This window comes from Heterodontus francisci, chromosome 32, assembly GCF_036365525.1.
Source record: "Heterodontus francisci isolate sHetFra1 chromosome 32, sHetFra1.hap1, whole genome shotgun sequence".
Lineage (NCBI taxonomy): Eukaryota > Metazoa > Chordata > Chondrichthyes > Heterodontiformes > Heterodontidae > Heterodontus > Heterodontus francisci.
Window position 1 is genome coordinate 10,955,531 of NC_090402.1, and position 27,394 is coordinate 10,982,924.

The 27,394-nt window shown below is 43.3% G+C and overlaps 1 protein-coding gene across 1 annotated transcript in view; it reads right to left on the reverse strand.

Moving 5' to 3' along the window:
• Positions 1-1,900: 1,900 nt before the first annotated feature.
• LOC137347457 (xenotropic and polytropic retrovirus receptor 1 homolog) overlaps positions 1,901-27,394 on the reverse strand; it is a 64,688-nt gene continuing 39,194 nt past the window's right edge. Inside the window, exons 3-15 of the mRNA XM_068011900.1 lie at positions 26,859-26,960; positions 23,776-23,993; positions 22,397-22,546; positions 21,048-21,131; positions 19,693-19,774; positions 17,191-17,378; positions 16,048-16,227; positions 14,741-14,909; positions 13,728-13,922; positions 11,461-11,633; positions 9,593-9,729; positions 4,757-4,966; positions 1,901-1,964 (exon numbers count right to left, since the gene is read on the reverse strand). Of these exons, the coding sequence (XP_067868001.1) occupies positions 1,901-1,964; positions 4,757-4,966; positions 9,593-9,729; positions 11,461-11,633; positions 13,728-13,922; positions 14,741-14,909; positions 16,048-16,227; positions 17,191-17,378; positions 19,693-19,774; positions 21,048-21,131; positions 22,397-22,546; positions 23,776-23,993; positions 26,859-26,960 (1,952 nt within the window). The remainder of the gene's footprint in view (positions 1,965-4,756; positions 4,967-9,592; positions 9,730-11,460; positions 11,634-13,727; positions 13,923-14,740; positions 14,910-16,047; positions 16,228-17,190; positions 17,379-19,692; positions 19,775-21,047; positions 21,132-22,396; positions 22,547-23,775; positions 23,994-26,858; positions 26,961-27,394) is intronic.

The window sequence follows — 27,394 nt, forward strand, 5'->3', positions numbered from 1 at the left end:
AGCTCCTTGGTTAAGGAGACAGACTATTGTTTCTGCAGCTCACTGAGGTGGGAGATGCTTGTTGTCCTTACTGCACCATTATCAGCTCACACTTCCAGAAAGTTGTAGCGCAAATATTTGTGAGCTGAAGAGTGCAGAAAATAGTCTAAATAACAGCAAAATCCAGTGTCATATCACTCCAGCAATGGAATAGAGCTGGCTTCACATCCAGTGAATCTCTTCTCCAGAATAATCACTGCCATACACCCAACAGGTTTATTGCTAAGAAATTTAATATTATTCAAAGCAATCGCAAGCGAAATCAATGCACAAAAATACTTTCTATGCAAGAGGATGAAGAAACAAAAACTATGGAGAATTTTCCTTTACCGTCTATTATAAAATGTCATTTTCACTGGAAGGCTATGTACAAGATTAAACCTGAAAAATATTTTGATTATATACACCAGAATTATTTACATATTAGTCTACCTCCTGGTGTTTGTGTGCAGTGAGCCTAGTTTCATTCTCCTGCAAGGCAGTATTATAACCCACGTGATGTTTGATTGACCTGTTTGGATTTGCCCTCGTGGTCAAAGTTGGACACCACCAGTCTGTAGGCACAGCCTCATGCCTTCCATCCTAGTGGCCTCATCGGTGGGTATCGATTACTGATCCTTTTCACATACCCTCTAGGAAGGGTAGTTCACAAAACGGAGTGAGTTGATCCAGTTTTTCCAGATCGTCCATTACAAACATATTAAAACAACTGACTCTTAAGTAAAAGCACAGCGATGATGGAAACTTACCTACGCGATTAGGACATAACAAGCAGCCTCTTGGTGCTACTACCCGACACATGGCTAACACTACAGGGCAGCAGCTGACCAGTGAACTGCCATTACTTGACCTCTCAGTCAAGCTGTTGCACTGTAAGATGAGACCGAGCCTAAATAATCACGTTAAATTCTCGGGTTCTCCCATATTAAATAATCCCAGACTGGGATTTTAACCATCTTTTCCTTTGAGTATGACACGTCGGTCTGGAGTAGAACTGCTTCATTCAAAAATCCAAGATACGATCGGAAACATTCTTCCTCCTAAATAGTCTCAGGTCCTCATTTTTTGCTCTACTTACTCCAGCCATGTATTTCTCTACCAGTTTGTCTATCCAGATGGCTAGCGCTCCACAGCTTTTTCTCAAGCTCTGTGCTTCTAGTATTTTCTATTAATCTGTTTGTCTCTGTGTCAAATGTGTCTCTAGTACCTGCTTACCTGTAGCAGTCTGAGTCTGTCTCTAAACTGTCCACCTGCCCACAACACTTTGTGTGGGTGTGTGTCTGGTTTTCGAACACTGACCATCTCCCTGGCTATTTCTTTTTAAGTCTTGCTATCCAAATTATACGAGATTCTATTACTCAATTTTGTTTCACACAGTCAATAGCAGTTAAATCAGGGACTCTTTTATTCCATTGATATTAACTGTCCGGATCAGCAATTTAGAAACATAACTGATGACGTCAGAAATCCAACATAATGATTGGACAAGGATTCACACCCACAATTCACCATACAAGTTCCTGATCTCACTTGTGTTACCAAAAGAAGGAGAAGGGGGAGGCCAGGCACTCATTCCACAAAGAAGGACAATTAGAGGGTGAACCAGACATGGTCAGAAGCCTGGGAGCGGATATTGGGACCAAGGAAACAGATCGAGCAAGAAAACCCTTTGCAGGTGCAGGAGCATTTGAAAAGAACGATTGCTTTTTTTTCAAAAAAAAGTACTTTGTTTTACAAAAGTATGAACATTGTCTGAAGTTGGTGCCTTCAGAGTCTTTAAATTTTTCTCTTTGGCCGGATGAGCCTTGGAGTGTATAAAACAACCCCAATGTCTTCTATCGGCTGTTAAAAGGAACCTAGTTCAGCTCTTTGTAGCATCGCCCTCCATCTCTTCAATGTGCACTTTAGTTTCCAAGCATTTGACTCTGAAGAACAAACAAGTAGCATTTACTACAAAGACATACCTTTTCTTTAAGGAAAGACTTGCATTCATACAGTACTTGGTCATGTCTTTCCGGAGCACCTTAAAGTGCTTCACAGACAGTGAATTGCTCTGAACTGTTATGCTATGTAGCTAGATCCCACAAACGGGAAAGAGATGAATGGCCAGTTTATCTGTCCTTCCGTTATGGGATTTTATTTTTGATGTCCACATGAAGAGGTAGGCAGATTCTCTGTGTGCTCTAGAAATTGTTATGTTCTAAGATGGAAAAGAGCCTGGGCAAGTTGTGTCTTCCAGAATGCTAACCTAGGGCTTAGACAGATGATACTTCACTGTCACTGAGTCAAAATCATGGACCTCCCTATCTAACACTTAATAAGATCATGGTTGATCCTCTACTTCAACTCCACTTTCCCAACTTATCCCCGTATCCCTTGATTCCCTTAGAGTCCAAAAATCTATCGATCTCAGTCTTGAATATACTCAATGACTGAGCATTAACAGGCTTCTGGAGTTGAGAATTCTAATACAACACTCTGAGTGAAGAAATTTCTCCGCATCTCAATCCTAAATGGCCAACGCCCTATCCTGGGACTACGCCCCCTTGTTCTAGACTTCCAAACTTTTACTACATTCCAAACCCGTGACCTCAAACACCTAGTAGGGCATGGGAACACCACGACCTGCAACTTCCCCTCCAAGTGTCACATCGTCCTGACTTGGAACTATATCGCTTTTCCTTCATTTTGTCACTGGGTCAAAATCCTGGAACTCCCTTCCTAACAGAACGGTGGGTGCACCTACTACCTGCTGGCTCGCCACCACCTTCTCGAGGGCAATTAGGATTGGGTAATAAATGCTGGCCTTGCCAGCGACGCCCACATCATGAGACTCCATAATAAAAATTGAAAGCTGTCTTGCCTGAAAATTGGGAAGGAATTGAAATACACTTTGCTGTCTGGCTCTTCGGTTCTCTTTGGTTCTCGAAATTGTATTACGACATTTAGAAACAAAAGTCCACTATGAACCAAAATTGAAATACAGAAAGAAAATACAAGACCCGAAGCATTTAATTCTTATACTTTTTTTTTTAACCTGGTGTGATCCTATGAATTTACACAGTGGTAAATAAATAGAAAAACCGCAGGTGCCCACAGAAACTGGCTTGTTCATAATATCTTCACAGTCGCAGAATGTCCCAAGCTACTTCGTTGGGAGAGGGGCCTAAATTCTCTGGTGATTAGAAAAATGAGGTGATCCCACTCAAACATAAAAGATTGAGAGGGCTTAACAAGGTAGCTGCTGACAGGATGTTTCCCCTGGCTGGAGAGCGTAGAATTAGGGGGTATAGTCTCAGGATAAAGGGTCACCCATTTAGGATTGAGATGAGTAATGTCTTCACTCAGAGAATGGTGTTTGGAATTCTCTAGCCCCCAGAGGGCTGTGGATAAACTTTTGGACTCTAAAGGAATCAAGAGATATGCAGATTGGGTGCAAAGGTGGAATTGAGGTAGAAGATCATCAGTAAATGGCAGCGCAGGGTCAAGGGGCCTTATGGCCTACTCCAGCTCCTATTTCTTGTGTCCTTATGAAGGACACCAGGCAGGAGTTAAGAGTATTAGGGGGAAAGAACATAACCCACAGTTGGTGAGACAGGTTTTCAGGAGATGGGAAGAGAGATGTGACAAAATGGAGAGGGGAAGATTCCAGAGCGTAAGGGGACAATGGCTGAAGTCTGCTATCACGCCCTGGATTCAAAGGCAGGGCAAGTGTTTTAGAGCAGTGGGAAGACACCTAGAAATACTGACGCAAAAATATGAATAGGATTGATGACATTGGCGGATTTGCCACAATATCTTAATTTGGTTCCGGTTTTAGGGGAAGGTCCACAATACAAATGGTAAGCAAAGGAATGGAGCACCAGCTTCAGCTGGCACTGTTTTGTAATTGGTGCTCGATAGACAATTCACAAAGAGCAGCAGCACCACCTACTGATCATAAATTGCTCCCATAACAAACCACCTGGAAACTGGGTGGATTATCATTTAGTCACAAACTTCAGTTTTGCTCCCCTCTGCCCTTGAAGCTGCTGCATTAATATAGGATAAGTTTGGTCGGCTGTGCTCTGTTCACCTAGCCATTCCCTAATGGATGAATTTATACATTGTTGGTGGGCTATTTGGCTGAAGGGCATGACAGGGGCGCATCGTGTTCCTGCACAGAGCTTTCCAGTAGGGGGGTCACTGGATGGTGACCGGGGCTGATTATACCCCCAGCTCCCCTCTTACACTAGCCCAAGGGCACTGAGGTCTTGGCTAATATCAACTCACTCAACACTGGGTTGGGGAAGGAATGGGAATTTTCCTGGTTTGTATGATTCCATTCTTCACGAGGAACCAAGATTAACAGCTGAGTTGTGAGGCAAGATGGAAACCGAGTGAGTTTTTTTATGGCTATTGCAGTTTTTAAAAAAATAAACATTGTGCTGGATTCTACTGGCTTTAAAAAGCAAACCGTATCTGGGAAGGATCTCTGCTAGATCTCCAATTCTAGCGCATCCCCAATTTTAATCGCTCCACCATTGGTGGCCATGCTCCCTAAACCTCTCCACCTCTCCCTCCTTTTAGATGCTCCTTAAAAACCTATGACTTTGACCAAGCTTTTGGTCACTTGCCCTAATATCCCCTTATTTTGTTTGATAATGTTCCTGTAAAGCACCTTGGGACGTTTTACAGGGAATTTTTAAATGCAAGTTTTGTTGTTTCATAAACTGACCTTGACCGTTTGAAGGAGAAGCTGGTTTTCCGCTTGCCACCTTTGACCTTTCTGCGATTCCTGACCCCTTCTTTCTGGTCCATCATCAGCAGCACAGCTGCCTGGTTGACTCCGTTCATAGGCGCTATGGAGATGTCTCGGACTGCTCGGAACTGGCCACAGTTGTTCAGATGCTCATTTTCCAGCCGGAAGAAGTTCCAGACAAACCGCCTGTGGAGAGTGACGTGAAAAGAAACAAAAATCAATAACCACTCTAAGCATAAATGTAGCAAAAAGCCACAGGAGAAATGAGCCAGAACAAGATTATTTTGGGCTAAATATCTGCACTTTAACAAGTTGAATCTCTCCTCCATTCTCCCACCAACCGCCCTTGCCCCTGACCTCTACCTCCATATTATTGTGATACCATTATTCCCGACCAGAATTAATCAAGGATAATCAGCATGGATTTGTTAAGGGAAGATCTTGTATGATTAACATGATTGAATTTTTTGAAGAAGGGCGGCACAGTGGCGCAGTGGTTAGCATCGCAGCCTCACAGCTCCAGCGACCCGGATTCAATTCTGGGTACTGCCTGTGTGGAGTTTGCAAGTTCTCCCTGTGTCTGCGTGGGTTTTCTCCGGGTGCTCCGGTTTCCTCCCACTAGCCAAAAGACTTACAGGTTGGTAGGTAAATTGGCCATTATAAATTGCCCCTAGTATAGGTAGGTGGTAGGGAAATATAGGGACAGGTGGGGATGTGGTAGGAATATGGGATTAGTGTAGGATTAGTATAAATGGGTGGTTGATGGTCGGCACAGATTCGGTGGGCCGAAGGGCCTGTTTCAGTGCTGTATCTCTAAACTAAACTAACAAGGAGGATAGATGAGGGTAGTGCAGTTGATGTGGTCTACATGGATTTTAGCAAGGCTTTTGACAAGGTCCCACATGGCAGACTGGTTAAAAAAAATAAAAGCGCATGGGATCCAGGGAAATGCAGCAAGGTGGATATAAAATTGGCTCAGTGGCAGGAAACAAAGGGTAATTGTTGACAGGTGTTTTAGCGACTGGAGGGCTGTTTCCAGTGGCGTTCCACAGGGCTCAGTGCTGGGTCCCCTGCTTTTTTGTGGTATATATTAATAATTTGGATGTAAATGTAGGGGGCATGATCAAGAAGTTTGCAGATGACACAAAGATTGGTCGTGTGGTCGATAGCGAGGAGGATAGCTGCAGGCTGCAGGAAGATATCCATGGACTGGTCAGATGGGCAGAAAAGTAGCAAATTGAATTCAACCTGGAGAAGTGTGAGGTGATGCATTTGGGGAGGTCAAACAAAGCAAAGGAATACACGATTAATAGGAAAATACTGAGAAGTGTAGAGGAAGTGAGGGACCTTGGAGTGAATGTCCACAGATCCCTGAAGGTGGCAGAACAGGTCGATAAGGTGGATAAGAAGGCATATGGAATACTTTATTAGCAGAGCTATAGAATATAAGAGCAGGGAGGTTATACTGGAACTGTATAAATCATTTGTTAGGCCACAACTTGAGTACTGTGTGCAGTTCTGGTTGCCTCATTACAGAAAGGATGTAATTGGACTAGAGAGGGTGCAGAGGAGATTTACGAGGATGTTGCCAGGACTGGAAAAATGCAGCTATGAGGAAAGATTGGATAGGCTGGGGTTGCTCTCCTTGAAACAGAGAAGGCTGAGGGGAGATTTGATTAAAATGTACAGGATTGTGAAGGGCCTGGATAGAGTGGATGTGAAGGCCTATTTACCTTATCAGAGAGGTCAGTGACTAGGGGGCACAGACTTTAAGTGATTGGTAGAAAGATTAGAGGGAAGATGAGGAAAAGTATTTTCATCCAGAGGGTGGTAGGGGTCTGGAACTCACTGCTGAAAGGGTAGTAGAGGCAAAAACCCTCAACTCATTTAAAAGGTGTCTGGATATGCACCTCAGGTGCTCTAATCTGCAGGGCTTTGGACCAAATGCTGGGTGCCTCGGTTTTCAGCCAGTGCAGACACGATGGGCCAAGTGGCCTCTTTCTGTGCTGTAAACTTTCTATGATTCTAGGAATGAAGATGATTGGATAATTCCTCCCTCAATCACACCTGCAGACAACAATACTGTAAGTGACTGGGATTCATTTTAAGCACAGAATTTGTATCATGTTACTACCCTCCACTCACTAATTTGCTGGAAAAATCTCCCTGATTTTGTTGGGAGACATTGCTGTAATTTCAGTCACGAGCTCGGTTTGCTGTAGTTTGTATGGACTCTGTTTTTAAATGGACTCTAGTGCACTGTTTAAATGGACTCGACTGTTTGCTGTGAGTCCTGCCCTGCCTCCAACTCATTGGCTGACACAGTGTCAATAGTCATAAGAAAAGAAAATGCTAGAAATACTTGGAAGGTCTTGCAGCATCTGGAGCAAGAGAAACAGTTAACATTTCAAGTCAGTGAGCTTCCAGCAGATGCTGCCTGACCTGCTGAGTATTTCCACTATTTTCTTTTTTTAATTTCAGATCTCCAGGATCTGCACTATTTTGATTTTATATTGGTGTCAACAAACACTCTGGCCATGGTTTCATCCATTTTCCTTTATGAACATATGAATTAGGAGGGGTAGGCCACTCGGCCCCTCAAGCCTGCTCTGCCATTCAACAAGATCATGGATGATCTGATTGTAACCTCAACTCCACATTCTCGCCAACCCCCAAAAGCCTATCATTCCCCTGCTTATCAAGAATCTATCTACCTCTGCCTTAAAAATATCAAAGACTCTGCTTCCACCACCTTTTGAGGAAGAGAATTCCAAAGACTCACGACCCTTAGAGAGAAACAATTTCTCCTCATCTCTGTCTTAAATGGGCGACCCCTTGTTTTTAAACAGTGACCCCTAGTTCCAGATTCTCCCACAAGAGGAAACATCCTTTCCACATCCACCCTGTCAAGACCCCGCAGGATCTTATATGTTTCAATCAAGTCGCCTCTTACTGTTCTAAATTGCAGCAGATACAAGCCGAGCCTGTCCAACTTTTCCTCAGAAAACAACCCGTCCATTCCAGGCATTAGTCTAATAAACCTTCTCTGAACTGCTTCCAATGCATTTATATCCTTCCTTAAAGAAGGAGACCAGTACTGTACACCGTACACCAGATGTGGTCTCACCAATGCCTTGTATAACTGAAGCATAACCTCCCTATTTCTGTATTCAGTTCCCCTCACAATAAATGATAATATTCTATTAGCTTTCTTAACAGTGGTTCTCAAAGTGTGGTCCGTGGACCACTGGTGGTCTTCGAGGGTCCTCCAGGTGGTACGCAGACCAGTCCTAACTGCAAGTCACTGACACACAATACCCGGGACAAGGCTATATGAGAAAACAGGCCAGAACCCTCAACCCTACCACGCACCTGATGTCACACAACGAAACCGGCTCCCACATGCATAGCACGAGTCATCATAAGCATAAGCAACATCAATGTAGTTTTATAAGCAAGATTTATGTTACTGTTGATTTTGTTTGATTAATATAGATGTAAGATAAGTATTAGTTTGTCAGAAGATTATTGTGATGATTTTATAAAACATGTTAGAATGTTTCAAATAAACAAGTTCTCTCATAGTATTAATGTTTGTTAAATGAAAATGTCTCTATGCTCGTTTCAGGGCTGAATTAATATTTTACTTATGATATATAATAAAAATATAAATACATATAAATTACATTTAGTTGTGAAAAAGCAGTGAAATATTTATAGTTTCCATAAGTTTCATGTTACTTCTGATGGGTTTTTTGGCGGTGGCAGGCAAAAGTGGGTGGGGCCGGCCCAGTAGGCCATCCGCGGGGTCTTTTGCTCCGCCTAAGTGGTCCTTGAACGAAAAAGTTCGAGAACCACTGCTTTCAGATTATGGTTGCTGGAGCCCCCTCCTGGCCCAGTTGGTAATTGTACTGCACTAACAGCCTGCATTAAAGACCTGCTTGGGTCTGCAAAAAGAACCCGACCCAAGCCCGACAGAACCACATCCGACCCGAGCCCAACCCGGCCTGAGTCCTTCCATTTTTTCCCACGCCTGACCCGACCCCACCCGACTTAACTTCTGTTTTTCACTTTGTTGCTGATCTGCACAAGCTTAAAATAACTGTAACAAAACCACCTTTCTAGTCCAAAAATTTAATTAACATTGGAGCCACTTACCTGTGATAGAGCATGTCCAATCCATCCCAACCCCGAATGCCGGATCCGGAAGTGCAACTCGTCCCGACCCATGTCGTCAGGTCCCATCGGGTAGCAGGTCTTTAGTCTTCATTGAGCCAAGCCAGAGGAGTGATGCAATTGGCTATTGGCTCATCCAACAGTGTAGTGCCATCTCAGAACTGCACCGAAGCAGCAGCCTGGATTTTGTGCTCAAAGTCTCTGGGGGTGGAACTTGAACCCACCACCTTCTGACTCAGAGGCAAGAGTACCACCCACTGAGCCACAGCTGACACAAGCCAAACACTATCCTACGCCGTAGTGCCCTCCCTCCATCACCTCCGCATTCAAACTGAGACTCATCAGACAATTTCCCACTCGACCTCATTCATCTCCATGAGCTCAAAACTGTGGAATTCCTCACCTCCCTTCATATTCCCTTCCTGCAACACTCTTCAGCCCTTTAAGAACCCACATTAGACAATACCTCACCAATATTTTTTCATTGCCCTTCTTTCCCCTCCTGCTTTTTTTTTTAAACCTTAGCGCTTCTCTGCACCATGAAACTAGGGTCTTGTCCTAGATTTCTCACTGACTGGGAAAAGAAAACAATTAAACAGGGCCAGGAACTTCCTGTTGAGTTGCATCACCTCTCACCTGAAGACTTCTAGAGGAGCCAAGGTCGTTGAGATAATTTCTGCCACATCGGACTGCTTATTCTGAGCGAATAAGATATTGAGGGCCCAGGCAATTCGCAGTACCACATCCTGAAGAATGGCACAGTAATAGTAGACCTACAGGGCAGAGGGAGTCTAGATCAGAACCAATTCTCAACAGCAAATGACTGATAACAACACAGGTTTGAATGAGCAGGGTCCTTGTGCCCAGTTGATCTCATCCTTCCAGAATGTCAACCCTTTTGCATTACATTATATATTGCATACTATTCACAGCATAGAAACAGGCCATTCAGCCCAACTGGTCCATGCTGGTTTTTATGTTCCACATAAGCCTTCTCCCACCATACTTCATTTATCCCCATCAACATGTCCTTCTATTCCCTCATCCTTGATGTACCTATCTGGCTTCCCCTTACCTATGACAGGCATACGGGTTATGTTGCTGCACTGGTAATCTAGAGATTGGATTAATAGAGTGGGAGAGGTGAGTTCTAATCCTACCACGGCAACTTGGGAATTTAAATCCAGTTAATTAAAAATGAAAAGAATCTTGAATTAATGGACAATAAGTGCTCGCCTTGCCAATGATGCCTGCATCCTGAGAATGAATATGTATTTTTTTTTTAAAAGGCTGTGTTTGCTGACAATGCAACCACTAGGTGGTGCAGTACTGGTATATGTGCAAATGCTGCTTCATTGACTGTGACGTTTCAGGCAGCTGCCAGTATTAAAGATGGCACTGCTCAATTTGACACGAAAAAGCAAATTAAACCCAAATGCCGCTTCTTTTCCTTGCTCCCTCCCTCAATCACTGCATTCAGTTTCTTACTCCCTCGTGAAGGGAAGTGGCGATCGCAGGAGGCAGTGGGATACTGAATGCAGCACTCGCAGGAGGGAGTGGGATACTGTTGGGTTGAGTGTGGAAGCAGCAATCGTGGCCATTGAGGGGTGAGGCAATACTAGGACATCATTACGTCTGAGAACATTATGTGGTGATGTCATCGCGCGCGTGATTCAAACTAACAAATGCTCAGAGGCACTGATAACCTCGGCGATTGCTCTGCATTGTCAGGAGATACTTCCGGGAAAAAAAGACTATGCCATTTGCCTCAATTGCTCCATGTGGTTGCGAGTTCCACGTTCTAACGAATGTGTGGGTAAAGGAGTAAATTGTCTTCTCATTACAGCTGTAACAGCCACCTGAAGAGGTGGGCAGGCAGAACCTGGGTATGAAGGCTACCATTGGCTGTAGGACTAACATTTGTCAATTATACCAGGTGACATTCCATGGGAAGTCAAGGGCTGAGTCTTTAGTTGAAGTAGCATTATAGGGCAAGGGTGACACAGAGGTAATTCAGTCCCCATTTTGAAGTCATATATTTTGCCCTTTTTTTTAACGATACTTTAATATTATTCATAATTCAAATTGGAAAACTTGCAACAATTTGGGAAGCAGAGAAGTAGAGTTGGTTGGAGTATGGAGGTTTCTCTGCTTTACTGGCTAAGGAACTGGAAGAGGCAAAACTGAAGCTCCAGTGCCACCACTGGTGGGAGGGTGTAATTACAGTGTGACAAGTTTACATAGGCAATTTCCAGTACATATTGTAGACAGATGAATTTATGATGGAAAAAGTTGACACATAGTGTGGAAAAAGCATGACAACAGCAAGTAAGGTTTTACAGGCAGGAAGTACACCCTGATGGGAGATTTGTAATATATCATAGATAAATACAATGGGTGTTTTCTCCACAAGAAGGTTCCACAAGATGTGATCTTCAGCTTCCTAAGGGATTAAACAGTGAGTTGGTTATTGTAAATGTATTTTAGGTTAAACATGCCCTTACTTTATATTGGTATACTGTCTCCTCCCTCAGGAATTTGTTCTCCTTGGTCTTCTTGTCTAACAGCCCCCAGTCCATCTTCAGGTCCCACCCGACAGTGAAAATGGTGCTGACACAAGCAGTCACAGCCCACAGGTAAAAGTAAACCTTCACACCAATCGTCAGCTGTGAGCGTTCTGAGGAAAAGAGAGTGAACACATCGCGGGCACTCAAGTGTTAGAATTCATTCCTCTGCGACCTGGCAATACGTCAGAGTGAACAATCATGTCTCCCTAACATTGGGGTGATTAATTCTTGTTGGGGGTGGGGGTGCCGTTAGTGATCTTTTTAATGACCAATGGCACTCTACAGCAAGGTGCATAACAATGGCAACACAACAAAATGTTTAGCCCCTCCTCCTTGATAAAATAACCTGCTCCACCGGGCACGTTTCCAAGTCAGTCATTGCTGACAAGCAAGAAAAGTGTTGGCAGCTCTTACCTCAACTTTCTTAATTGTCCTGGCACACACATTTGTCAGGTGAACTTCTGCCAGTAACATTAAGTTGGAGAGTGCCCTGCTCTGCACTTTCTAATGCTAGTCGGTGAGAGGCAGGAGTCAGTCAGTGAGTTGGTGATAAGGTGGAGAGTGGACATTAGTTGTGGCAGTTAGTGGCACTGGGAGCAGCAATATGAAGTAGGAACAGGCACAGATTTGAGTCCCAGTCTGAATAGTTCCAGTCCGAGCCATATTGAGCAGTGAGATGTCAAGTGGAGATTGCTGTATATCTCCAAAGTGGGGCAGGAGGGAATGTAAAATAAAGAGGTGGGGTGTGCAACGCCTGGCCAATCACAAAGGCATATGTGACAGTGATGCGGCGACCCTCCATGCCACCCTGTAGCCATGGCAGGTCAGCTGGGCAAAGCAAAAGGGGTAATTTCGCAAAAAAGACGGGAACTTAACCAAAAAAAAAAAATCGCCAAAGAAATATGAGATCCGAAAATAACTGAATTGGAAGAATCTTGCAAATATTGTGATAGCTATTCATTCACAGTCTTGATTGAACAGAATCAGAAGGACATGGGATCAGCACTGAGGCAGAGAACAGAGGAGGATGCTCAGAACCTGATCCTGTAAGTGGTGCTGAGGGGACAGGACGAGCAGGAACCTTTCCTTATTCTGACTCTTTGGTTCTTTGGAAACAGTTGCCCCATTCTCATTTTGTAAAAATACTTTGAGCCTTATGAATTAGCCCAATCCATTTCTTTTCACTTTCAAATCCAATTTCAATGTCATTGTGCCGTTGGGAAGTTGACTCTGGATGTACATGAGATTCCCTGGGATTTGGGTCCCTTCCTGTTGCTCTGAAGCAGACTAGAACAGCCGTGGGCTGCACAACTGTTAAATAGAGCAAGAACACCAAATTACAATACAACAACAACTTGCATTTATACAGCACCAGTAAACTGTCCCAAGGCGTGTAATCAAACAAAATTTGACACGGAGAGACATAAGGAGATATGAGGACAGGGTGAATAAAAGCTTGGTCGAAGAGGTAGGTTTTAAAAGTGTATCTTAAAGGATGTGAGAGAGAGAGAGAGACAGAGTGGTTTAGTTTAGGAAGGGAATTCCTGAGCTTTACGTTCTAGGCAGCTGATGCCACCAATGGAGGAGTGATTAAAATCGAGGATGAGCAAGTTTTTAAGTTTCTTTCAATTGTTCCTCCGTTCTCTCCCATCCAGTGCATTTGATCATCCTCAGTTACAGTAAACTCAGAGTGGAACTGTTTATCAATGAGAAAAACTGGCCCATTTGCTCAACGCCACTTCATTTAAACTCTTGTAATCATGAATTAGCTGAGTATGTGCTTTTGTTGGTTACCCTCTCAAGGGGACCACTGACTCCAAACCTAATCAGGCTAATCATGGTCTGTGGACTGAATGATTGCTCACATTACAATTTTGAAAAAGCATTGATTTTAGTTCAGCTGCAGAAAATGGACAGTCTTAGGAGTCAAAGGGCTTTTTAATCTTATAAATATGCACGTGGTTTCAGATAAAATCATAGCCTTAAGAATCAGAGAATGCAGAAACTCTTTTTGTATTAGCAAGTCTTTTTGCATGACTTGTACCAGTGTGGAGTTAACTGGTCACTAATTCTGAACTGACACCTGCGCCTATTGACTGCTTCATTAGATGGTCGATCCATAACTGAGCAGAGCTCAGATGCAGTGAAACCCCTGGATAGCGAAACCTCTCTCTCTCGGAAAGTAGACGAGCGATTGAACTTGCCTTTTTCGGTTGAGTACAGAGCTGCAAAGGTCACCATGATGAAAACCGTGGAGTATTTTCCGGCATTTGCTAAATGTGGGAATGCATCCCTGCTGTCCCTGTATCGACGGAGACACTGAGCGAATCGGATCCAGGGTGGAATACACTGGATGAAACAGGTCACTCCGTAGGAGTAACCATTACTTACAAATTTATCTGCGGCAGACAAAAGGGATAAAGTGAATTCGATGTCATGTAGAGGACGCTCAATAAAAATTCAAATACATGATGCGTTCTCTGAATGAGGAAGGGCGGAGGCTGCATACCCTGCAGGGAGTTGTTCACCTCCTGAATCCTCAGAGCCTCCCCACCATCTACAAGGCCCAAGTTGGGAGTGTGACAGCATATTCACAACTCCCCTGGGTGGTAACAGCCACAACAACACTCAAGAAACTCAATGCCATTCAGAAGAGAGCATTCTGCTTGATGAGTGCTCTGGCTTCCAGACTCGGTATCCAATCACTGTGCCACAGTGTACTGCAGCTGCAGTATGTACCATCGATAGGATGCACTGCAGCAAATAGTCAAGGCTTCCTCCCTTGTGACCTCTACCACCAAGAAGGGCAAGAGGACCAAGTTCATGGGAACACCATTGCCTCCAGATTCTCCTGCAATTCACACACCGTCCCAACTTGGACCTATATCATCCATTCCCTTATCGTCACTGGGTCAGAATCCTGGAACTCCCCCTAATGCCATAGTGGGAGCACCTTCACCTCTCGGCCTCCATGGATTCATATAGATCGTCCACCACCACCACCTTCTCAGGGCATCTAGGGTTGGGCAATAAATGCCGGCCTTACTATTTTTGTCCACTCAGAGAACATATAAAAGATGTACAGAGTAAAGCCTGCCACGTCTTTTCATTTCTATATATTCCAAGTCTTTAATGAATACAGAGCTTTGTATTAACGCACGGTTACATCATGTGGTGAGGCTGGCTGACAATAGTGATTTTTAAAACTGTGTTTTACCTGCTGGGGGGCTCAGGAGGCCCTGGTTGTTGTCCCAGTTCACTTCAAACACGTAGAAGCAGATCAAGGACCAGAGGTCGAGGAAAACAGTTCCCATGCTGTTGAGTTGATCCGCCAGCCAGAAATCAGCGAAGCCAACTTTATGGAAGGGAGCAGTTAACACCCGACACTGTTTGGAATGAATTGAAGACAGCAATGACTAAAGTCTGAGCTGCATCACAAATCAGCTGAATCACAGAACCCTGCAGCACAGAAACAGTCCATTCGGCCCATCGTGCACGTGCTGGCTCTTTTTGAGAGAGTTTATCCGATTAATCCCATACTTCCCCCTGCTCTTTCCCCATAACCCTGAAAGTATTTCTGCTTTCGAGTATTTACCCAATTCCTTTTTAAAAGTTACGATTGAATCTGCTTCCACCAACCTTTTCAGGCAGCGCATTCCAGATCATGACAACTCGTTACATTAAAATAAACTCTTGACTCCTCCTTGGTTCTTTTGCAAGTTACCTTAAAAGTGTGTCCTCTAGTCAACAGAATCCAAAACACATCTAGGACTGACATCACTCATCCCAACAAGCACAGAAACTTGGGCCCTCCACAGAGGCCCAGCACAGCCGCAGTTAAAATCTTATATTTGGGTGTAATTGCCTTTCGACTTGACACCTTCAGTGTGAGCATTTCACAGTCCAGTACCCTCCATGAGGATGATGGTGCTGAAAGTAGCAACTTCCAATTCCTACAGTCCCTTTCCCTTTGAGAGTCCAGTGACTGCTGGAAGCCTTTTGATGACGGGGGATGGGGTCTACTTCCTCCTGTGATGCCATGTCATTCCCTGGCAAGAATGGCAGCAGACACATGCTTACATGCCCTCTACCGGTTGCCAAGAGTACCAGAGATGGTGGATGGGGGAACATTCTCCCAGCAATTTCTCTCTCTCTCTCCAGTGGGATTGTAACCTCGAACCTCCACTTGCCTCCTCCACCCAACAGGACAGTGAAATCATGAAAGTCGTGCAGCGAGGATTCTCAGAGCATTATCGTCCAAGGATTGAGTTATCAGGGAGATTGGGAAGCAAAAGCCATGGCTGGAGAATGGGATCCTTCCCATTCGGAGCGATTCACAGCTGGAAAATGGGACCGTTTCCACCCAGGTGCTGTTTTTCCTACATTACAACAGTGACTATGCTTCAAAAACAATTCATTGGCTATGAAACACTTTGGACATCCGAAGGCAATGAACGGCACTACCTAAAATGCAAGTTCTTTCTTTTTCTTTCCCAGTCCAGCTGCCTCCGCTGATGCACTTACCAGGAGTTTTAATAACCAGACCCGGGACTTATAGTAGAAGGTTTTGGTTGGGTTCAGGAGCAGCAACAACATGAATCCGTACAGGACCAGGGGGTTGACTGGCATTGGAGTGTGGATGTAAGAACTGAAGAGGCAGGCGAGCAGACTCGAGCACCAGAGGACCCCCAGGAAACCGGCCAACTGAAACAGAAAGATGCAGGTGAGAAACTCTCACTACTTGGACCTGTCCCAGACAGGACGTACTGACAGCATTGGAGTCATGCCCACACCATGATAAATCACCAAAAAAATATAGTTTTTAGGTTCTTTGTTGGGCATCGCTGGCAAGCTCAGCATTTAATGCCCATCCTCAAAAGGTGGTGGGTCTGGCTGGATGCAAATGAATGGCTCGTTAGGTCACTTCAGAGGAGTTAAGGGTCAACCACACTGGTGGGGATTAGAACCAGGTAAGGATGATAGATTTTATGACAATCAAATAGCTTGATGGTCACTTTTACTGATACCAACTTCTTAATTGCATATTTTTGAACACTGAATTGAAATTCTCAAACTGCCATGGGGTGACTTAATTGAGGTGTATAAAATTATAAGGGATCTAGACAGAGTAAATAGGGGTCAAAAACCAGGGGCTTAGATTTAAAGTAGTTGATAGAAGGATTAGAGGGGAGATGAGGAAACATATTTTCACCCAGAGGGTGGTAGGGACCTGGAACTCACTGCCTGAAAGGGTGGGAGAGGCAGAAACTCTCACCAGGTTTAAAAAGTACTTGGATGTCTACTTGAAGAGCTGTGAGCTGCAGGGTTATATACCTAGTGCAGGAAGGTGGGATTAGGCTGGGTAGCTCTTTGCGACCAACACAGACACGATGGGTCAAATGGCCTCCTTCTGTGTCGGAAACATGCTGTGATTCTATGGATTTGAACGCATGTTCTCTAGATTACTAGTCCAGTGACACAACTGCTTGACCACCGTATCCCTGTATGTAGAATATTGCACCATCTCCTACTCTGGACTTTCAATGGAGAATAACACCAGGCCTGCTAAAATGGGTGTCTGACCTGACCCCAACCCGCCCCATCACTTGGCCTTAATAAGGCAGCAGCTTCCATTGTCCTTTAGGAAAGAGGTACCATCAGACTCACCTCAAAGAATTGCTGATGGGAGAGGTGGTTCCTGGGGTCAAGTTCAAATATCAGACTGTGGTTCACTCCCGCCTTTCTCCAGCCATAGGTGTTAATTCCCAACAGGAAGATAAACTCAATCACAATGAAGCCTCCTCGATAAGCCCTAAGTAGGGGCCACACGCTGGCTTCCTGGGATACATAAATACCTGGGAGGATAAAGACACTCAGCAAGGAACAACATAATACTGCTCTGGCTGTGGATAGGCAATGTGAGGCAACGAGATTGTCATTTAACCAAAGGGCTATAACCATATAAACAAATACTGAGACTGGACAGAAAGTCTAACTAGAGCAGTTCTGATCATCACATTATAAAAAGGTTATAGAGGCAATAGAGAAGGTGAAGAACGGCCAACTCTCATGAATTTATCCCGAGATGCAATTTGTAAGGAAAATTTCACCTCACTCAGGATTTTGTGATAGAACACTCAAAACACAATTTTTTTTCCATTGTATTGAATGGTCTGTTGAAATGTCAATCTTTGCTGCTTGGCTTTGTGATTGGCTGCTGCTGGGACATATGAGTTATGTTTCATCCTATAAGGAGGCAGCTGTTTCAGCCAATCATGACTGTGATGGGAGGATGGCTCCATCTTTAACATGTGGAGATAACAATTGGATTTTTTTAAGAAGTATTTGGTAAAGCATTTTCAGATGCAGTAATATAGTTTTTCTAAGGAACTCTGACCTTTTAGAGAATAAATAAGCTACTAATGAGGTTTAAAAATCAACTGTCAATCTTCATTGGCTTATGTTTGAATAAAATAGTAACTTGTGATGTTTATACCAAATCTCCTCATGTTTAAGAATTTGTCTCTTAATTTATGAGACAATGGGGTCAGAAGTGCAAAAAAGGGATGATTCCAGAACCCGAGAGGCTATAACGATCAGCAAAGATTGAACGCAAGCTGAGGCTCCTTTTCGAAAAGGAAAGGCTGAGGGGTGAACCTGTTACAGGTCTTCAAAATGATGAAGTTTGATAGGATGGACATAGAAAAGGTATTTCCACTTGTGGGTGCCATCAATATAAGATGGTAATAAATCCAATCAGAAATTGAGGAGAAAGGTTTTTACCCAGAGTGTTAAAATGGGGAACTCGCTACCACATGCAGTAGTTCAGATGAATAGTATAGATGCATTTAAGGAGAAGCTACATAAACACATGGGGGAAAGGAATAGAAGCATATGAAGATACATTGATGGGGTGAAATGAAGTAGGATGGGAGGAGGCTTGTGTGGAGCATAAACACCAGCATAGACCAGTTGGGCCAAATGGCCTGTTTCTGTGTTGTAGATAGTATGTAATTCCAGTTACCCTTTTTGAGGGCATTAGAGCTTGGTTTTGGTATAACAAGCTCATATCACAATAAACACTACCCTGCTGCAGTGGCACATTATTAGGATTTCAGTGGTAGCTTTTAATCATAAGTTTTATTTTACTTGTAGATAAAATTCAATTTGTCAACAGCATACTCAACAATAGGGTTGTCAATGCCAGAGGTTTCATCACATGACCTCCTGCTTTCAACTGCCCCACCTGGTTGAACGGCCATTTTCTCCTCATCTCCAATACTTTTACAACTAGTAAATGAAAATGATCACAGAAAATGGAGATTAAAAACTATTTTTTTAATTCCCCTCTGATTTTCCTCCTAGAGTTGCTTGCAGCAATGCCCAGTAGATTAATTATCAATGCCTGGAGGGATGGTAGTGTCAATATGATCTAAGGCATGAGTGAGTTGGATAGGCCGATAAGTGTTGGACACTGCGGTGGGGGCCAGGAAAAGGTTGACTGACATCAAGAATCACCCAATTGGATATTGGAGAGTCTATTCCTTTCTGATTGGGCGGGGGACATGTTGGGCAACCAATGGCAAGGCTGGAATTCATGTGATGAAACCTTCAGAATATGTCCAACTTGAGTTGGCAATCCTACCAATAGGCCTTTGATGGTGTTTGGGCTTCCTTACATCCTTAATTACAGTCTGAAGCAAGTGACAAAGAGGAACCAGAAACAAGAAAGTGTAAGACATCCCATGCCACTTTTCCTATAAATATTTCATTTCGTGAAAGCGTTACTTCAGAGAACTCCAGAGAAAGGTAAAAATTGAACGTCCGCCCTTTCTAAACGATTAATGTTGAGCTGCAGCAAGTAACATTATCCAAGCCCTGGCCCTGCAGTTCCTGGGAGAGTGAGGTTACATGAGACGCTGTAAAACAGGCCTGTGAGTATCTCACTCTGCAGCATGTGAGCTAGGCCTCACTCTACTCATTACCCTTTTGGCAGTCAATGTCGTGCTGACCTGTGTTACTGGAGCCACCTGTCTGCCACAGTCATTTGATCTGCACATGTCGCTGAATTATTCATGCCAACCTGTCAGTAGAGTTGTTTACAAATAACTTGAGAATACACAATGAGACCCTTGCTCCTTTCGCAGTTGGCTGGTTCCAAGTGCTTACCTTTGATAATTATCAGCACCACAAGTGCCATTATCAGTCCACACTGCACCCCCACCCGAAAGGTTGTCCACACCGGTGCTGTCTGACAGGGCACAGAATACGACACATTAATGTTGGATGTTAGGAACTGTTCTGTAGTCATTCAACAACAACTTATATTTATCTAGCGTCTCTAACATAATAAAATGTCCCAAGGGGCTTCACAGGAACATTATAAAATGAAGTATGACACCGAGCCACAAAAGGAGATATTAGGTCAGATGTCCAAAAGCTTGGTCAAAGAGGTAGGTTTTAAGGAGTATCTTAAATGAAGAAAGAGAGGTGGAGAGGTGTAGGGACAGTATTCCAGAGCTTGGGGCCTAGACAATTTAAGGCGCAGCCACCAATGGTGGAGCGATTAAAATCAGGGATGCACAAGAGGCCAGAATTAGAAGAGTGCAGATATCTTGAGGGTTGTGGGGCTGGAGGAGATTACAGAGATAGGGAGGGGCGAGGCCAGGAAGGGATTTGAAAACAAGGATGAGAATTTTAAAATCAAGACCTTGCTTGACCGGGAGCCAATGGAGGTCATTGAGAACAGGGGTGATAGGGGAACAGGACTTGGTGCGAGTTAAGACACGGACAGCAGAGTTTTGGATGACCTCAGGTTTATGGAGGGTAGAATGTGGGAGACCAGCCTGTATTGCATTGGAATAGTTAAGTCTAGAGGTAACAAAGGTATGAATGAGGGCTTCAGCAGCAGATGAGCTGAGACAGGGGTGAAGATGGGCAATGTTACAGAGGCGGAAATAGTCGCTGTTAGTGATGGCATGAAAATGAGGTTGGAAGCTCATATCGGGGTCAAATGTGACAACAAGGACGTGAACAGACTGGCTTAATCTCAGACTGTTGCCCGGGGGAGAAATGGAGTTGGTAGCGAGGAAACGGAGTTCGAAGCCTTCAGGAAAACCGTGAGTCCAACTCTTTATCACCTCCTCAAACCATTTTTTTTCCACAAATATACTTTATTCATTAAATTTGTAAAAGTACATTACATTACAGTTCAAATTTCACATTACATGAAGTGCAATAAAGAACAGTTTCTTTCAATACAGTACATGAGGAGCCTCACTGCACTTGACATTACTGGTTATATTTACAATGTACATTTACATTTCATCCCCTCAAACCATATCCATCCAACACACACACTCCACTCTCACACTGACACTCAGACACACTCCACTCTCACACTGACACTCAGACACACTCCACTCTCACACTGACACTCAGACACACTCCACTCTCACACTGACACTCAGACACACTCCACTCTCACACTCTCCAATGTATTGATCTGTTGGAAGTGGACTGACCTGTGCTGCCCCTAGTGGTGGAACACGAAGCCTCTTCATCGCTCGTGCTCTATCTCCCCCTTCCAGCTGATTGGTGTAGAGTGACTGTGAAGAACATGGAGGTTTATTCACATTTAAATAATAGTGAAGACTTCTTTGCTGTAATAGAAATAATTGTCATTTCTACATTTGTTGAATCAAATCATGCTTTCTGGTGTTACTTTATGGCCTGAATTAAGTCAGTGGAACTCAATGGTCTCACTAATTCTGTGTGCAGACAGCAGCAACGCTTTTTAATATGTGATTGTATGGACTATAACAGTGAGTGTGAATAATTCTCACAACAGAAGTGCCATTGTTTAGCATCTCTGTGTGCATTGTTGGACAGTTTCCTTCTGCTCAGAATAGCTGCCCCTTGCTTAAGATTCAAATTTAAATTACCTTTACATGGTGACTATTATTCATCAATAACTACCCCTCTCCCTCTGCCCATGTATTACCATCTCTGTAACTACCCCTCTCACTCTGCCCATGTATTACCATCTCTGTAACTACCCCTCTCCCTCTGCCCATGTATTACCATCTCTGTAACTACCCCTCTCCCTCTGCCCATGTATTACCATCTCTGTAACTACCCCTCTCCCTCTGCCCATGTATTACCATCTCTGTAACTACCCCTCTCCCTCTGCCCATGTATTACCATCTCTGTAACTACCCCTCTCCCTCTGCCCATGTATTACCATCTCTGTAACTACCCCTCTCCCTCTGCCCATGTATTACCATCTCTGTAACTACCCCTCTCCCTCTGCCCATGTATTACCATCTCTGTAACTACCCCTCTCCCTCTGCCCATGTATTACCATCTCTGTAACTACCCCTCTCCCTCTGCCCATGTATTACCATCTCTGTAACTACCCCTCTCCCTCTGCCTGTGTTTTCACAGTCCAATGCTATTGAATGGAGCAGCTCCTATACTAGCCCATGGGCTGCACTGAATAAATTGTTTGGAACTACTTGACGCAAGCATACAGACATACAGAAGTAACGGTTTTGTCAGGTCACAGGCCTGTGTTGTGCAATTCAAGTGCGAAACAATGTACGGTGGGCCCAGATATATCTCCAATGCAGTGATCTTGCCCCATAGATAGGGGTGTATATTCTCCTCTAACATCCTGCAGCAGTAGCACTTCATGCTCACAGGCTGCTCTGTGAATGTAACGTTGTCTAACAGGCCCGCAGGGCGACGAGTGGCAGGTGACAGTATAACTCAAATCGGAACATAGTGATCATTTTAGCCTCGCTGTTTCGGGACTCGACAATTAAGGGATAAAGAGCCCCTTTTGTTAACCCTTTGTCACACCCTTGCTTACCTCCACCTCGGTTATCAGCTGGTCAATCTTTTTACTAGTATAAACCGGAGAGGCCTCCACCTGAACTGCCTGCCAGCCTGTCCCTTTTGTCGTGTCAAACATCTTGTCATATTTCTTCAGGATTTTGCTGAAACCGGTAAGGTTGAGATTCTGGAACGGAACATGAGGTAGCTCAGTCAGGTCATCAAGATAAGGTGTAGGAGGAGAGGCAGAAGGAATATATTGGGTCGGAAGCGTAATGGCACATTCACGATGCACACTGTTATTAATGTGCGAATCAGCAGCCAGTTCAGGGGATTATAAAGCGACAAGTTGTGAGTTACAAAACTCCAGAACTTGCTGGTCGATGTCATCCATCCTATCCTCAGCCTCCTCACTATTTTTAAGAACTTGCTGCATTTGCACATTAGTTGCCCACTAAACTTGCAGTAGAAAGCTAAGGCTGCTAATGATCCATTGTTTAAACAAAGGCCAGATTGCGCGGTCAGCAGCAAAGCATCAGCGCTTCGTCAGTTTGAATCTGGCGCCAAGTCAAGGGGCTCTCCAGGTATCCAGCAGCAGTGATGTCATCAAACAGTGTAAGCAGCCAATCGCATTGAAGTATTCTCACAGACACCAAACCAACAAGTTAAGTGCACTGATTGTCCTTGACTTTTAATTAAATTTTACAAAGGGCAAAATAAATGAATGGGATATACACATGGGATTAAGGTAGAAGCTGAAATTTGTAAAAAATAGTTTTAAAAAAATTTAAATTATGCAAAAGGTTTTATCATAATGGAGAAATTTGATGGTCCAAAAATATAAAATTAGTTTTTCAGGGCCAGGGAGGTTTTTCATCAGTAATTATGAACTTAGTACACTGTTAAAAACATAGTTACTCCTCATTCAACAAGCTGTAATTTTTTGAACAGTTTTTACAGAGAGACTAATATCATAAAAGGGTAGGTTTTCATCAGTTCAGTGATTTCTACTTGCTTGTAGTCTGGGTGGACTTCAAAGTATAGAAAAACAGGTTCAAAACTCAGTTCTGATGCAAGGTCATTGACCTGAAAAGTTAACTCTGTTTCTCTCTCCACAGATGCTGCCAGACCTGCTGAGTATGTCCAGCATTTTCTACTTTTATCTCATATTTCCACACTCTGTAGTATTTCGCTTTTGTACCAGATATTCTTTGCTCTATTGTGGGTATGAGGTCGATTGAGTGCCCCTCCCCCGACCATGTGCAGACTGTGAAAGGATGGGATGGGATATGATAAATGGTCATTTTGGGTTCCAATGTTTCATTCAACTTATTACAACACAAAATACATTTTTTTTAAAACTCTTTTTCTCCTGGACCCCAATAATCAGATAGGCCAAAATGACTACCCACATACCTGGTAATTCTGCAGTAGAACTAGACTTAGGTAGAGCTCACTGAAGGCCAGCTTCAGGTCACACATTGTCTTGTGTCGTGCTCGGTGTCTGTGAGGCCTATGAAGGATGCTTCGCCAATGCCCTGCTGATCTCGCACTGTCACCTCTCTGCGCATCCAGCACTGCTTCAAGTTCACTCTGTAGCGTTGCTAATCGTCTCTGGGCTTCTGCAAGTTTTTCTAGAATTGGGTGGGGTGGGGAGAAATAGTTATTTCATTGAGGTGTAATGTGACAAAATGACAGCCTTGTATGGAGTTACGTTATCTAAAGTGCTCCCATTCGCAATGAATGTACTTTGGCAACAAAAGTCAAGGATGTACAGGATCCATGACAATGAGTGGGGATCAGTAGGGAACTAAAACACAAGTGATGGAAAGATTAATACGTAAGTAATAAGCCTGCTTCACATGATCGCTTATTCCTAAGAACTATTCCCCATTGTTCATTGTATTCATACTACGTGTTCATCTAAATCTGGTGCAGAACTTGTTAAAAATGGGATAAGTAATTGCCTGTAAGTTTTAGCTTATGGATCAGTCACCTACTGGATGCTATATGGGACGGAAAAACATCATCTTCAGATTGTGGAGCGATGGTGGCCATTTTGATGATAATTGGAGAGAGTTGATTTATTTTAATTGGAGCATCGAAATTTTGCTTTATTAAATAGCCCAGAGCCAGGTGGTGAGTGTAAGGGTTTTTGTTTTGTATCTACATGGTTGCAATGAAGTTGGGAGGTTTAAAAAACCCCTTCCCCAGAGGTAGAAATGTAATTAACCTCAAAGTAAGCATAGATGCTCCAAACAGTTTGAGCTGTTTGGCCAAAGTATGTTCCATGGGCCAAAGGATGTTTTTAGGGCTTACTTTTTTTTACTCTTCCTGGTATAAATCAAGTATTTTAACTGGGATGCAATAATCTTGTTTCAGCTTACTGAATTCCCTATCCCCAACCCACACTTCCTTGGAGCAGAGCTTTTTATATAGAATTACATGGAAACAGGTCCTACTAGTCCATGTTGGTGTTTTACAAGCAGTATCCTAATCCCATGTCCACCACCCCCACCATTCCCTAATCCATTACCCCTTTTTCATTCAACCGCCAATCTAACTTATTTTTCAATGTTGACATGGTCTCTACCTCAACGATAAACACCAATAAAGAAAGTTAGGTCCATAGTATGGAAGGCCACCAATGATGCAGAGAGTAGAGTGAAGACCAGGACATCAAGATGTACTGAATTGGATAATGCCACAGTTGGACCTGTTGAAATGAACGGATAGCTGAGTAGCCGATTACGCTCTTAGCTGATAGTTCCTGAGTTATGTTCATCAAGTTACAGTGCTTCACTTTGGGTTGTTTAGAATGCTGCCAATCTCAGCAATGGTCGCTCCCAGTCATATAATGTTCTGTCCAGTGAGGGTTTCATCTGCTGGGAAAATTCTCCATTTATATCTGGGCAAAGCGTGTTACATCTGGTGTATAACTAAATCTGTTAGTTATTCCAGATCACTGTGTCCAATAAAACATTTATATTTAAATAGGTATTTCATATGATAACAGGCAAGAATACATTTATGCAGCACCTCAACACAAGTCTTACAAACATCCCAAAGTATTTCGCCTAGAATGAATTATACAATGAACAAACAGCAAAGTGACTGCATTTAAATGGATAAACACGGCAGCCATTTCACACAGCATGATCCCACAAACAGGGATGAAATACATTTTCAGTTTGCTTGTCTTGTCCAATGTGACGAAAACAATTTATCTGATCAGTATCTCATTGCTGTTTGTGGAAGCTTACTGTGCACAAATTGGCTGCCACAACAGTGACAACACTCCAAAAAAATATTTAATTGGCTGTAAATCACTTTGAGACATCCTGAGGTTGTGAAAGGCGCTGAAGAGATGTTTGTTCTTTATCACCAATTTTAGCACTTGATGTAATTCCATGTTACCACACTCAAAGAGAGCGATGGTTGGAGAATTGGAATACAATGCAGCAGCCCTATCTCTGATTTGCACTGCCTTTGATGTCTCAGGGAAGCTCTGCTCACAGAAGACCCTCTGTATTTCATTATACTGTCCCAGCTTACATGAAGAGCAATCTGTTGGCGCGAAATTCTGTTTCTTTCGTGGCTGCTTCACGTCATAACTCATAACACAGTGGTGCAGTGGTTAGCACCGTAGCCTCACAGCTCCAGTGACCCGGGTTCAGTTCTGGGTACTGCCTGTGCGGAGTTTGCAAGTTCTCTCTGTAACTGTGTGGGTTTCTGCTGGGTGCTCTGGTTTCCTCCCACAGCCAAAGACCTGGAGGTTGATAGGTAAATTGGCCATTGTAAATTGCCCCTAGTGTAGGTAGGTGGTAGGGAATATGGGATTAATATAAATGGGTGGTTGTTGGTCAGCACAGACTTGGTGGGCTGAAGGGCCTGTTTCAGTGCTGTATCGCTAAATAAAATAAAAGTAAATAACGTTCTGTGAAGCACAGAGAGCCACTTCTTGGCTATTTTATCCATCACAATTGTGGAAATTGTTGACATTTCACAAATACTACTCATTAAACTGATTAGTTTAGAGAGTCACTGGTGTTTATACAGTGTTGAAAATTGTCTAATTTTATGGTTGTTATCAGGCATTCAGTTTTATGGTTTCAGTCAGGAGATTCCAGAACTAATCCATAAATTGAGAATTATTGATGCAAATCATTAGTGATTATAAACTAATTATAGCTAAAGTATGATTTCCCCCACCTGCTAATTGAGGGAAATCAAAGATAGTTGATAGAATCATAGAATCTTACAGCACATAAGGAGGCCATTCAGTTTGTCGTACCTGTGCTGGCTCTTTAAGACAGTTCTCCAATTTAGTCCTATACCCCAGCTTTCTCCCCGTAGCCCTGCAAATTAATCCTCTTAAAATATCCCCTGTCCATTTGCCACCACCCTTGCAGGCAGTGCATTCTCGATCAAGAATCTCACTGTCAGCAACTTTAGGAGGATCCATATATACAAAGAACAATAAAAACAGCAAAGTTTACCTGCATAAAATGTGTTTACTTTGGTTAGTTCCTTTTCGCTTATCTGGAAGAATCTCTCTTCAAATGATGCGTGGTATCGCTGAATGACTGCACGTTCTGTGACTGCAAAGACAAATACAGAAGATACACCAAAAGACATGGTTCAAGTCAACAAGAAATCCAGAGCATTTTACATTCTTTATACCTTACATATGTTAGTAGATCTCCTGTGGCATTGCTCATGATGAGTCTGAGGATAACATGTGACAGGAGGTAAATGTGACTCTTACAGGAACTGCACACCATACACAAGACTTTTAATAGATTATAGATAGGGTAGAATGACTCCACTGCCAGCATAATAGTCCATCATTGGAGGTCTGAGCAACATGCTATAACTAGATTGCAATGCAGATCGTAATAACTAGATAGCCTATCTTAAATCTCAGTGGTAGTATGGGAGGCATGTACTCTGAAAGTAATGTAGCTGTTAGATGTTTAAACTGTTTAGGTATGCATGTTTAATATTCTATAAGGTGACTGATAGTGTTATTCCC